We start from the raw sequence: 12,862 nt of genomic DNA, 5'->3' as shown, positions 1-12,862 counted from the left end.
GGAATAATCAGTCATTTTGCATTGTGGTAATTCAAAAGAAAAACAATTTGGCAATTCCTTATCAAGTTATGCATGGACTTGGTATATGACCCAGCACTTGTACCCTTAGGTATTTACCACAGTAAACTGAAAGTGCATGTCCCCAAAATGCTGCTTGCAAATGTTTATAGCAGCTTCATGGATAATCATCAAGACTAGGAGGCAACCAGATGTACTCCCAAAGGTGAATGGTTAAGTAAACTGGTTGAGTGGTAGGTAAATGGAATACTATTCAGTAATAAAAAGATATGAGCTGATGATTCTTAGAACAACATAATTGGCTTTTAAGAGATTTTATTTATTTATTTATTTATTTATTTATTATCTATTTATTTGAGACAGAGAGCATGAGCAAGGGGAGGGACAGAGGGAGAGGGAGAAGAAGACTTCCTGCTGAGCAGGGAGCCCAATGCAGGACTCAATCCCAGGACCCTGAGATCATGACATGAGCCAAAGGTAGATGCTTAACTGACTGAGCCACCCAGGTGCCCCCAAAATAAATAATTTTAAGTGTATTTTAATAAGTGAAAGATTCAGACCCAAATCAGAGAGTAAAAGAATCAGACCACATGTTATATAATTCTGTGCATATGATATTCTGGAGAAGGAAAACCTATAAGGATGAATGATAGTTCAGTTGTATCCAGGGGTTAAGAGAAGAGTAAGTTGTTGTCCACAAAGAGACAGATAGGGGAGTTTTTAGAGGGATAGAATTATCCTGCATGGTATTGGGATGGCAGATACATGAACGTATGGATTTATCAAGCCCTATACAATTATACATCACTTCAAGCTTTACACTTTACACATCACTTTACAAGTAAAAAAAAAAAAAATCAACTAGAAGGTGAGAGGGCTGTGGACCAGAATGCAAACTATTACAAAATAAGGCACAGGAAGGGGGAGGAAAAAATAGTTGATACAATGTGTTGATTGGAAGTTATCAACTTCACAGGCTAAAAATAGAAGGAACATTCCAGAAAGAGCGTACTCTAGTTGGTAAATTTAAAAAAAAATTTTTTTTTAAATTTTCATTTATTTATGATAGTCACAGAGAGGGAAAGAGAGAGAGGCAGAGACATAGGCAGAGGGAGAAGCAGGCTCCATGCACCGGGAGCTTGATGTGGGATTTGATCCCGAGTCTCCAGGATCGCGCCCTGGGCCAAGGCAGGCGCCAAACCGCTGCGCCACCCAGGGATCTCCTAGTTGGTAAATTGTTGCCCACGGTGGCACTAGTTAACAATTTTGAATGGCTTTACATATATTCTAGAGTTGAAAAAAAAACTGGAATTGGTCAGAGAAGTAAGCAGAAAGGCTGAAATAAAAGGGCTTATATTAAAGACATCCCTATGAAGTCATGTTTCTCACTCTCTCCTCTCTCTCTTGATATATATTATAGATACAAAAACTGTAGATTTGATAGATTTGTTTGTATACACAGGAGCATATACACACACACACATGTGATAACTATTTGCCTAGTTGGCCTAGAAGTGACTCCCCAGTAGCAACAAGAACACCCAGTCCTCAGATCTTTTTTCCTAATTATAATTCTCTAATTAAAAGAAATAGTACAAATCACTGATTTTAGGGCTGAGACAGGAAAAATACAAGCTAAGCCTAGAGCAACTGATCCTTACAGAAAGAAAAAAAAAACAAAGCAAAACAAAACCAAAAACATAAAGAGAAGGATTGAGACATGTCCGAAGGAAACAAATCACATGGAAGATGCCCTCCATGGCCATGATGGAGAAAGATGAGTAATAAAACAAATAACAGAGTATGGAATTATTACCAGAGTGTAGAACAAAGATGCATGAACCCATGCCTATGAAAACCAACAAAGAAACAAAGTAAAATACAAGAGACTTTGTTTTAGAAGAATTCTAAATGATATATTTAGCACCCCCCTCTCCCCAGAGTGGGAGTCTATTACTCAGCCACTTTGAGTGTGGACTGGACATTGTTACCAAGTTACAAAGAATGGAGTATACAACACGGAAAACAAATAACTTTACAGTGAATACAGCAGCAAAAATATCTTGGTGGAATGATCAAGGTTAACATCCTCAGTGATAAGTCACATTGGTAACATACATGCCCTGAGAGGACATGGCAAGAAAGACATTTCTTATTCTTGCTCAAAATCTATAACTCCTGTCTAATCATGAGGAAAAAAATACCAAGGGCAAATTGAAAAACCATTAGACAAAATACCTGACCAGTATTTCTCAAAGCTATTATGGTAATGAAAAACAAATAAAGACTGAGAAATTGTCATAGACTACGGAGCATAAAGACTCCATTCAGTGTTGTATCCTGGCTTGGAACTTTTAGGAGGAAAAGGACATTAATTGAAAAATAATAAAATCTGAAAAAAATATTTGAAGTTTAGATAATAGTAATGTAGCAATAGTAATGAGTAACCAAGTTTCTCGGTTTTGACATATGTATCACAATAAACTAGAATGATACTTTTTTCTTTTTTATTAAGAGATTTTATTTATTTACTTGAGAGAGAGGGAGAGAAAGAGAGAGCGAGTACACAGACGGAGAGGGAGAAGCAGACTCTCTGCTGAGCAGAGAGCCTGACATGGGGCTCGATTCCAGAACCCTGAGATAATGATGTGAGCTAAAGGCAGACATTTAAATAAGTGAGCCTTCCTGGCACCTCTAAACTAGGATATTACAATAGGGGAAAACGGAAAAATAGGAAAAAAATGTTAAAATAGGCGAGACTTGTCGTGTCACAGTAAAATTTTCTTATATCCAGAATTATTCTAAAATTTAATAATATATTTAAAGTAACTACTTAAAACTGGTTTCAGAGGAGAAATCACCACTTTCATAGACGTTAGGCCCAGAAAGGGATATTCGTGTTATACCACATTCCTCACACTAACATTAAAATGACCCTCTCAGGACACTCAGGCACAGTTTTATAAACCTTGATATGTCCAATGTCTCTAATTTTATAGTAATGGGGAAGATTCAGGAGTGCAAATCTCCTTGGGGACTTTTCATATCACAACTCACTGAAGGAGCAAAATAAAATACATAATTATTATAAGTCAAGTTAGCATATTGAGCACGTTATATTTAGTGTTGGAACGTATTGTGATGCTTACATTTTTTATGACTGTCTAGAAAGAAGAAATCATCAATACGTATGAAGAAATTTTGAAAATTGAATCAAGTAGAAAACTTCTCATAGTCTTGTACTTTGTCTTTTTATGCCTTAGTAAATGGAATGCAGTTGATTTGTTATTTACCACTTAATGAAAAACTCCTAGCTTAAAAGATGGTTACATGTTAACTACTTGATAGTGTGGGTTTTCAACAGACTAACTTTTCTAATGTGGGCTTTACAACTCCTGAGTGGAAAATAGAAAAAAAACCCTAGTTGCATCATAGTAAATGCTCTAAATTCTTTTCTAAAGACTTGTATAGTAGGTGATAAACTATCTTATCAGTGGTTCAAATATATTGGCTGTTGGACTTATGCTTAATTAATTGATTAATTGAAAATTTAACAAACCTTTACTGAGAAATTAGTGTGAACCTGACTATAAAGTATGTATTGGAGGGGAAGTCGTCAGTAAAGTATCAAAGTCACGCTTCTTGTGTACAGTATGTTCTAGGTAGAGAAGAAGATGGACAGATGAACAGACTAAATATAATGATAATAATAGTTGACTACTGATAGGGACTGTGAAGAATAGAACAAGTTTGGAACAGTGTCCACTGAGGATTTGATAACATTTAAGCAAAGCCTTGAGGGAAGTGAGGGAGCTTTCTGAGCATTGGCAATAGCAAATATAAAGGCCCTGAGGTAGGAAGGAGCTGAGATTTTTCCAGAAACACCAGGGAATTCAGTGGGAGTGAAGTGGAGGGAGGGAGAAGGGTGGCAGGACATGATGTCGCTCATCTGAAACTGAAGTGTCCCTGCATGAGGTCACTAGCCATCTCATAGAATTTCCAGAGGGAAAAATAGATAACATGATCATTACTTAGGGCATTTATCTTATACAGTTGAAGAGTTGGTAGTCCTCCATAGAAAAATTGACAAATTGCTTTATTATCAATCAATCCCCTTTTCTTGTTCTCTGACCTTCTTGATTTTGAAAGCTATCATGTGACCCTACTTTTTCTACCAAACGACTTGCTGAGGACAAATATTCACTCCTTTAGGATATTATAGCTCTGAAAAAATAGAGGCTAACAAAATCTACCTTTATTTATTTCTTTATTTTTCAATGGTTTAATTATACTAGGCTCCCTTCCAAATATTCTTTTATTTATTTTTTTAATTTTTAAAAAGTTTTAAAAATTTTTATTTATTTATGTATTCATGAGAGACACACACACAGAGGCAGAGACATAAGCAGAGAGAGAAGCAGGCTTCATGCAGGGAGCCCGATGTGGGACTCGATCTCGGGATTCCAGGATCACACCCTGGGCTGAAGGCAGACACTCAACCACTGAGCCACCCACGTGTCCCAAAATATTCTTTTTTTAAATTTAAATTCAATTAGCCAACATATCATTAGTTTCAGAAGCAGTTTTCAATAATTCATCAGTTGCATATAACACCCAGTGCTCATCACATCACATGTCCCCTCCTTAATGCCCGTCACTGTTCCCCCATCCCCCCACTCCCCTCCCCTCCTGCAACCCTCAGTTTGTTTCTCAGAATTAGGAGTCTCTCATGGTTTGCCTACCTCTCTGATTTTTCCCCATTCAGTTTCCCCTCCTTCCCTTATGGTTCCTTTCACTATTTCTTATATTCCACATTTGAGTGAGACCATATAATGATTGCATTTCTCTGATTGACTCATTTCACTTAGCATAATACTCTCCAGTTCCATCCACACCAGTGTAAATCCTTTCTGATTGCTAAATAATATTCCATTGTATACATACACCACATCTTCTTTATCCATCCATCTATTGAAGGACATCTTGGCTCTTTCCACAGTTTGGCTATTGTGGACATTGCTGCTATGAACATTGGGGTGCAGGTCTACCATTATTTAAAAATCCATGTCATGTTCTTCATTTAGATTCTTGGAGTAGTTTTTTAAGTAGAGAAATAAAAAATCCTATATTTTAACTTATACTTTGATCCACAATTAATTATTTTAACTTTTTATTAAAAGCTAGCCATGTTTCAGCTCCCTCCTTTTTTTTGTACTCATGATATTTATTCATTAGCTGCAATGATATATTTACATTACATATCATGTAACATGTAACTATTACTGTTTTACACTTTCACATTTAGAAACTGATTCTTCTTAGTTAAATTCTTTTATTAATAAATTTATTTTTATTGGAGTTCAATTAGCCAACATGTAGAATAACACCCAGTACTCATCCCGTCAAGTGCCCATCACCCAGTCACCCCCACCCCCCGCCCACCTCCCCTTCCACCATCCCTAGTTTGTTTCCCAGAGTTAGGAGTCTTTCATGTTCTGTCTCCCTTTCTGATATTTCCCACTTATTTTCTCTTTTCCCCTTTATTCCCTTTCACTATTTTTTATATTCTCCGAATGAATGAGACCATATAATGTTTGTCCTTCTCCGATTGACTTATTTCACTCAGCATAATATCCTCCAGTTCCATCCACGTTGAAGCAAATGGTGGGTATTTGTCATTTCTAATGGCTGATTTATGTATACTATGGAATATTCCTCAGCTCCCTCCTTTAACAAATTTCCCACTCTTGTATGTTTGTGCACACATGGATCCTTGCACGCACTTCTTTTCATGGGCTTGAGCCTGTTTTACATATATGCTTGCATCAGCGTGTGGTGGAGAAAATGTGAACAGTATGAATAAATCAGTTATAATTAATAAGGTTCATGGTAAGCATGATCATTAAATATTTAAAGTCCTCATGGCTATTCTCATCCAGATGTTACACAACTGGACATATTCTTTTTTTTTAGTAACAGAATTTTGAAGAGGAAAGTATCATGTCAGTAATTTAAATGCACTGTGGGCTGTAAACTGTGAGTTTGTGCATGATGAAAATCTGACAAAGATGAAGCTAGGTGACTGTGGATCCTACAGCCCTAAGAGGTGAAGCTTAAAGGCAGTTTTACCTTCTCAACAACTTTATTGAAAGCATTCTTGACCTCTTTGTTCCTCAGGCTATAGACCAGGGGATTCAGCATGGGGATGATCATAGAATAGAACACAGATGCGATTTTATCTGTGTCCATAGAGTAGCTGGAGGTGGGCTGTATGTACATGAAGATGAATGACCCATAGAAGATGGACACTGCAGTGAGGTGGGAGGCGCAGGTGGATACGGCCTTCAGGTATCCCTCCACTGAGGGCATCTTCAGGATGGTGATAAAAATGAACAAGTAGGAAATCAAGATAATGAGGAGAGCAAAAAATATGTTGAAGACTGCTACAAAGACAAGAACCAGCTCACTGACATGTCTATTAGAGCAAGAGAGAGTCATGACTGCCGGTACATCACAGAAAAAGTGATGGATCACATTGGAATTACAGAAGGAGAGCCTAAAAATGTTCCAAGTATGGATTGAGGTGTTTAGAAATCCACAGAAGTAGCAGCCTACGGATAGCCAAGCACACACCCCTGTTGTCATGGTGGTGGTGTAATGGAGGGGTTTGCACACGGCCACATAGCGGTCATAGGCCATTGAGGTCAAGAGATAATTTTCCACAGTGGCAAAGGCTACAAAAAAGAACATTTGAGCAGCACATGCATTGTAGGAGATGACCTGGTCTCCTCTAAGTAACCCAGCCATGACCTTGGGAGTGACAGCTGTAGAGTAACCAAAGTCCACCAGAGACAGGTTACTGAGAAAAAAGTACATGGGAGTGTGGAGACGGGAGTCCAAGAGAATCAGCACCACCATGCCCAGGTTCCCAGCCAGAGTGAAGAGGTAAATGAGGGTGAACATGATAAAGAGGGGGATCTGCAGCTCTGGGGTATTGGTTAGTCCCACTAGGATGAACTCAGTCACTTTTGTGTTGTTCTCCATGGACGTTGTTTGGGAATCACAAGGTGCCTTATAGAGATGAGAAATAAAAGGACAGAATCATAAATAAATTGGGGACTGAAGTGAAATTCATATATATACATTTACACAATCCTTAAATACACAGTATTTCATTATAGTAATAATCTGTACTTCAAGATTCTCCAGATCCAAAATATGGACTAGATAAAATAATTTAAGGCACAAAATATCAGTTGAGTTTCATGTTTTGAAGTCAAAGATCTTCACAGATTATTTTCCAAGTTTTCAATTTTGTAAATTCATAAGCTGAGATGTAGAAAATATAACATCTTGATTATGAGAGGTCTTGAATGAATCTGTCGGTTCAGTTCTCTGAATCAAGAAAATGCTTATATCTACACTTCTTATGGGCCAGGAACTGCTCTAGATACTTTATCTGAATAGTCATTTATTACTTTCAACAAATCCATGAGATTGATTACTCGTTATCCCCATTTAACTTATGAGGCACAGAGCTTGAGTTTACAAAATTATTTTTAAAAAGATTTTATTTATATATTCATAAGAGAAACACAGAGAAAGGCAGAAACACAGGCAGAGAGAGAAGTGGGCTATCTGTAGGGAGCCTGATGTGGGACTTGATTCCAGGATCCCAGATTCATGACCTGAGCAAAAGCAGATGCTCAACTATTAAGCCACCAGGCGTCCAGAGTTTACAAAATTATTACTGGTTAGCTGAAACTTTTGCCTAGGCAGAGTGATTCCCAAGCCCATTGATCTCAACTGAATTTAAATCAAATTGAATTTAACTCAGTTAACAATCACTCTATGTCTCCCATGTCCTGAACTCTGAGTTTGGGGTTTCACAGTGAAGTAACAGAGAAAGATGTGCATAGACCATGCACTGGGATATGGCAGCAGCAGGGTCTCAGACAACCAGCAGAGGCAGTCTGAGGGGTGGGCATCATCTAGAGTAAAGCTTGGGTTCTGAGACCAGGGGCATGTCAGCCCTACCATTCTCTCCTGAAGGGTCATTGGTACTAACTTAACTCCCAGAACCTGTTTTTCTTCATCTACAACATGGAAATAGTAATGAGACCTCACTCAAGGTATTATTAGAAGAAGTAAATGATATATAAAACCAGTAACCAAAATGCCAAATATTTAACACAGCCTGATCAGTGTAAGGTATAATGTCAGTATTAGGATAGAAAGGTAGCCTCTCTGGTGGTTTCAGAAATGTCCGGGATGATGTTCAAAGCTTTGTTAGCCTCCATCTTCAGTATGGCCTATAGCGCACACTTGGTCCCCTGGGACCTTCTGTGTCCTTAGTGTTGCTCAATCTGTCTGTCCTCTGCCTGCCTGAGTGGCTGTTCCAGTGCCTGCATGTGAGTCATGGTTTGGCTTGATTTCTTTCTGAACACCCATGTTTTAGCTTGGGTTGACAGTGTCCCCACCCCCTTTTTAAAAATGATTTTCTTTATTTGAGAAAGAGAATGTGCATTAGCAAGAGTGAGGGGCAGAGAGAATGGGAGAAGCAGACTCAGGGCTGGATCCCAGGACCCTGAGACCATGACTTGAGCCAAAGGCAGACATCTAACCCACAGAACCACCCAGGAGCTCCAAAAGTGTCCCCTTTCTTAGACTCATTATTTATCTTTATGGTTATCCCATAGTTGAATCACAGGGATCAATGGGTGGAGGTTTCTAGTTTGCTGGTATCTTTAGCTTGTAGATCTGTGTTTGGGCCCATTACATGTCTTAATATACTTTATTTGAATGTAATCTTGTATGTAGGAATTTTGTTTTCTTTTTTCTTTACATTTGACTTGATAGACTTTAGAAGGTCATTTGTCACTTTGTTAATCATTGGTTTACTGCAGTTCTCCTTAATTCTTTTGACAGATAGTGGTTGAGATAAAATTAAGACCTATTTAATCAGAACATAACCTATCCATCTTATTTTTACTAATCTCATTTAGAAGAATGGCATGATAATGTTTCACAATTATCAGTAAACTCCCTGTAGATGGAAGTTTTGATACATATATCCAGCCTCAACTCACTGCTTTAGAAATTTATTTCTGTGCTTAAATAACCTGTAGCAGGTATAGATGCCCTATTGGTTTCGCTTGAATTACATTTCTAAGAGTGCAGATAGAATATAGAAGCTTACCTTGCTACTGGAAAAGAAGGAGCAGTCAATCCTGAATAGTGAGTTTGGAATCAGAAATTCAGCCATGGGATGATGCAAACAGAAAGTGAGAAGTAGTCTCTATCATACGCTGGTCAAGTAGTTCCAAGATCTCTAAGGTAAATGAGAGGAAGAACACAATATGAAGCCAGGAACCCATGTTCAAGTGTCAAATTCACCATGCATTCTTTGTGTGCCCTTGGAGGAGTCCCTTATACTCTTCTTATCTCTAAAACAAAGCAGAAAATTACCTCACCTATACAATACAAGAAGTAGTTTCTGTGAATAGCAAATGAGGGATTCTCTATAAAACACCTGCCTGAGGTGAATATAATTTTCATCTTTAGGTGCTTTCTCTGGCCATGATTGGAGGTTCATGACAAATCCTCAGGTCAGGATTTGAAGGTGGGAGGAGAGTACGGTATGTACTAACAGCCACTAACCTACAGACAAATAGATGATGGCCAGAAGGGCTGGGCACATATTGGATCCTTCTCAAATAAGGTCACACTGAGTCATCTTGGGAGTTTTAGAAACTAACTCATGGGCATCAGGAAGGAGTTTCAGAGAAATGAGCTCTCTGGGCATGTCCCCCAGGAGGTCATTTGTAGCTCTTATTTTCCTAGGAAAGAATAAATTAAATTGCCTATGGGGACTTAGTTGGATGTGTTAATGGTGGACGCATAGTTTTGTTTTTCCTATACTTTGTAATTAAAGTGTAATTTACAAATAATAATTTTAATAGATTTACATTATAGTTTGAAAAACTGTTCAAAGTGGTCAAATTTTATGGTCATGGAACCACTAACACAATCATGATGTGGAAGAGTTCCATCATCTAAAGAAAATCTCTGAGCTTCTTTGTCATCAACCCCTTTCTTACCTAATGCCCATGGTGACCACTAAACCATTTTCTGTCTATATTGTTTTGCCTTTGCAAGAAGGTCACTTAAACAGAATCTTAGCACATGGAGCCTTTTGACTCTGGCTTCTTCCAGTTAGCATGGTGCATCTGAGACCCATCCATACTGTTAGCTCTATTAATTTCCTAGAGCTGCCATCACAAAGTACCACAAACTGAATGGCCTATATAATGGAAATTTATTGTCTCACATTTCTGGAGCTAGAAGTCTGAGATCAAGGAACTGGCAACGTGGTTCTGTTGGGTCCCTCTGAAAGCTGTAAGGGCTCATCTGCTTCATGTTTTTCTCTTAGCTGCTGGGTGGTTTGCTGGCCATCTTTGGTGTTCCTTGTCTTCTGCTGCCTCATCCTGATCTCTGTGTTCATCTTCCCATGGTGTTCTCCTTGTGGTATGGCTCCAAGTTTTCCCCTTTTTGGTATTTTTTTAAATTGGAGTTTGATTTGCTAACATATAGAGTAACACCCAGTGCAGATTCTGTCAAGTGCCCCTCTCAGTGCCTGTCACCCCATTCCCCCCCACCCTCCCTTTCCACTACCCCTTGTTCATTTCCCAGAGGTAGGTGTCTCTCATGTTCTGTCTCCATCACTGATATCTCCCATTCATTTTCTTTCCTTCCCCTTTATTTGTTTTCACTATTTTTTACATTCCCTGTATGAGTGAAACCATATAATGTTTGTCTTTTTCTGATTGACTTATATCACTCAGGATAATACCCTCCAGTTGCACATTGAAGCAAATGGTAGGTATTTGTCGTTTCTAATGGCCGAGGAATATTCCATTGTATACATAGACCACATCTTTTTCATCCGTTTATCTTTCAATGGACACCAAAGCTATTTCCACAGTTTGGCTATTCTGGACATTGCTGCTATAAACATTGGGGTGCAAGTGTCCTGCCATTTAACTACATCTGTATTTTTTTTGGTAAATCCCCAGCAGTGCAATTGCTAAGTCATAGGGTAGTCCTATTTTTAACTCTTGCAGGAACCTCCACACAGTTTTCCAGAGTGGCTGCACCAGTTCACATTCCCGTCAATGGTGCAAGAGGGTTCCCCTTTCTCCACATCCTCTCCAACATTTGTGGTTTCCTATCTTGTTCATTTTCCCCGTTCTCACTGGTGTGAGGTGGTAACTCATTGTGGTTTTGATTTGTATTTCCCTGATGGCCAGTGAAGCAGAGCATTTTCTCATGTGCTTCTTGGCCATGTCTATGTCTTCTTTGGTGAAATTTACCTTTATGTCTTTTGCCCATTTCATGACCAGATTGTTTGTTTCTTTTCAGTTAAGCTTAATAAGTTCTTCATAGATCTTGGATACTAGCCCTTTATCTGATAGGTCATTTACAAATATCTTCTCCCATTTTGTACGTTGTCTTTTAGTTTTGTTGACTGTTTGTTTTGCTGTGCAGAAGCTTTTTATCTTGATGAAGTCCCAATAGTTCATTTTTGCTTTTGTTTCTCTTGCCTTCATGGATGTATCTTGCAAGAAGTTGCTGTGGCCAAGTTCAAAAAGGGTGTTGCCTGTGTTCTCCTCTAGGATGTTGATGGATTCTTGTCTCACATTTAGATCTTTCATCCATTTTGAGTTTATCTTTGTGTCTGGTGTAAGAGAGAATGATCCAGTTTCATTCTTCTGCACGTCTAATTTTCCCAGCACCATTTGTTGAAGAGGCTGTCCTTTTTTCAGTGGATAGTCTTTCCTGCTTTGTCGAATATTAGTTGACTTTAGAGTTGAGGGCCCATTTCTGGGTTCTCTATTTTGTTCCATTGATCTATGTGTCTGTTTTTGTGCCAGCACCACACTGTCTTGATGATCACAGCTTTCTAGTACAACTTGACATTCGTCATGTGATGCCCCTGGCTCTGGTTTTCTTTTTCAATATTCCTCTGGCTCTTCGGGGTCTTTTGTGATTCCATACAAATCTTAAGATGATTTATTCTAACTCCCTGAAGAAAGTCCATGGTATTTTGATAGGGATTGCATTGAACGTGTAAATTGCCCTGGGCAACATTGACATTTTCACAATATTAATTCTTCCAATCCACGAGCATGGAATATTTTTCCATCTCTTTGTGTCTTCCTCAATATCTTTCAGAAGTGTTCTGTAGTTTTTAGGGTATAGATATTTGGTTAGGTTTATTCCTAGGTATCTTATGCTTTTGGGTGCAATTGTAAATGGGATTGACTCCTTAATTTCTCTTTCTTCAGTCTCATTGTTAGTGTATAGAAATGCCATTGATTTCTGGGCATTGATTTTGTATCCTGCCACACCGTCAAATTGCTGTATAAGTTCTAGCAATCTTGGGGTGGAGTCTTTTTGGTTTTCTATGTATAGTATCATGTCATCTGCAAAGAGGGAGAGTTTGACTTCTTCTTTGCCAATTTGAATGCATTTTATTTCTTTTTGTTTTTTATTTCTTTTTGTTGTCTGATTTCTGAGGCTAGGACTTCTAGTACTATGTTGAATAGCAGTGGTGAGAAGTGGACATCCCTGTCTTGTTCCTGATCTCAGGGGAAAGGCTCCCAGTGTTTCCCCATTGAGAATGATATTTGCTGTGGGCTTTTCGTAGATGGCTTTTAAGATGCTGAGGAATGTTCCCTCTATCCCTATGCTCTGAAGAGTTTTGATCAGGAATGGATGCTGTATTTTGTCAAATGCTTTCTCTGCATCTATTGAGAGGATCATATGGTTCTTGTTTTTTCTC

General features: G+C 38.4%; 1 protein-coding gene across 1 annotated transcript; it reads right to left on the bottom strand.

Moving 5' to 3' along the window:
- Window positions 1-6,117: 6,117 nt before the first annotated feature.
- Window positions 6,118-7,062, bottom strand: LOC121471581 (olfactory receptor 5B2-like). The gene has a single exon (XM_041722373.1). It carries the CDS (start codon window positions 7,060-7,062, stop codon window positions 6,118-6,120), a length of 945 nt encoding a protein of 314 aa, XP_041578307.1.
- Window positions 7,063-12,862: the final 5,800 nt, after the last annotated feature.

The sequence above is a fragment of the Vulpes lagopus genome, chromosome 11, assembly GCF_018345385.1.
Source record: "Vulpes lagopus strain Blue_001 chromosome 11, ASM1834538v1, whole genome shotgun sequence".
NCBI classification, from domain to species: domain Eukaryota; kingdom Metazoa; phylum Chordata; class Mammalia; order Carnivora; family Canidae; genus Vulpes; species Vulpes lagopus.
This window is presented reverse-complemented; position numbering and strand designations above follow the sequence as displayed.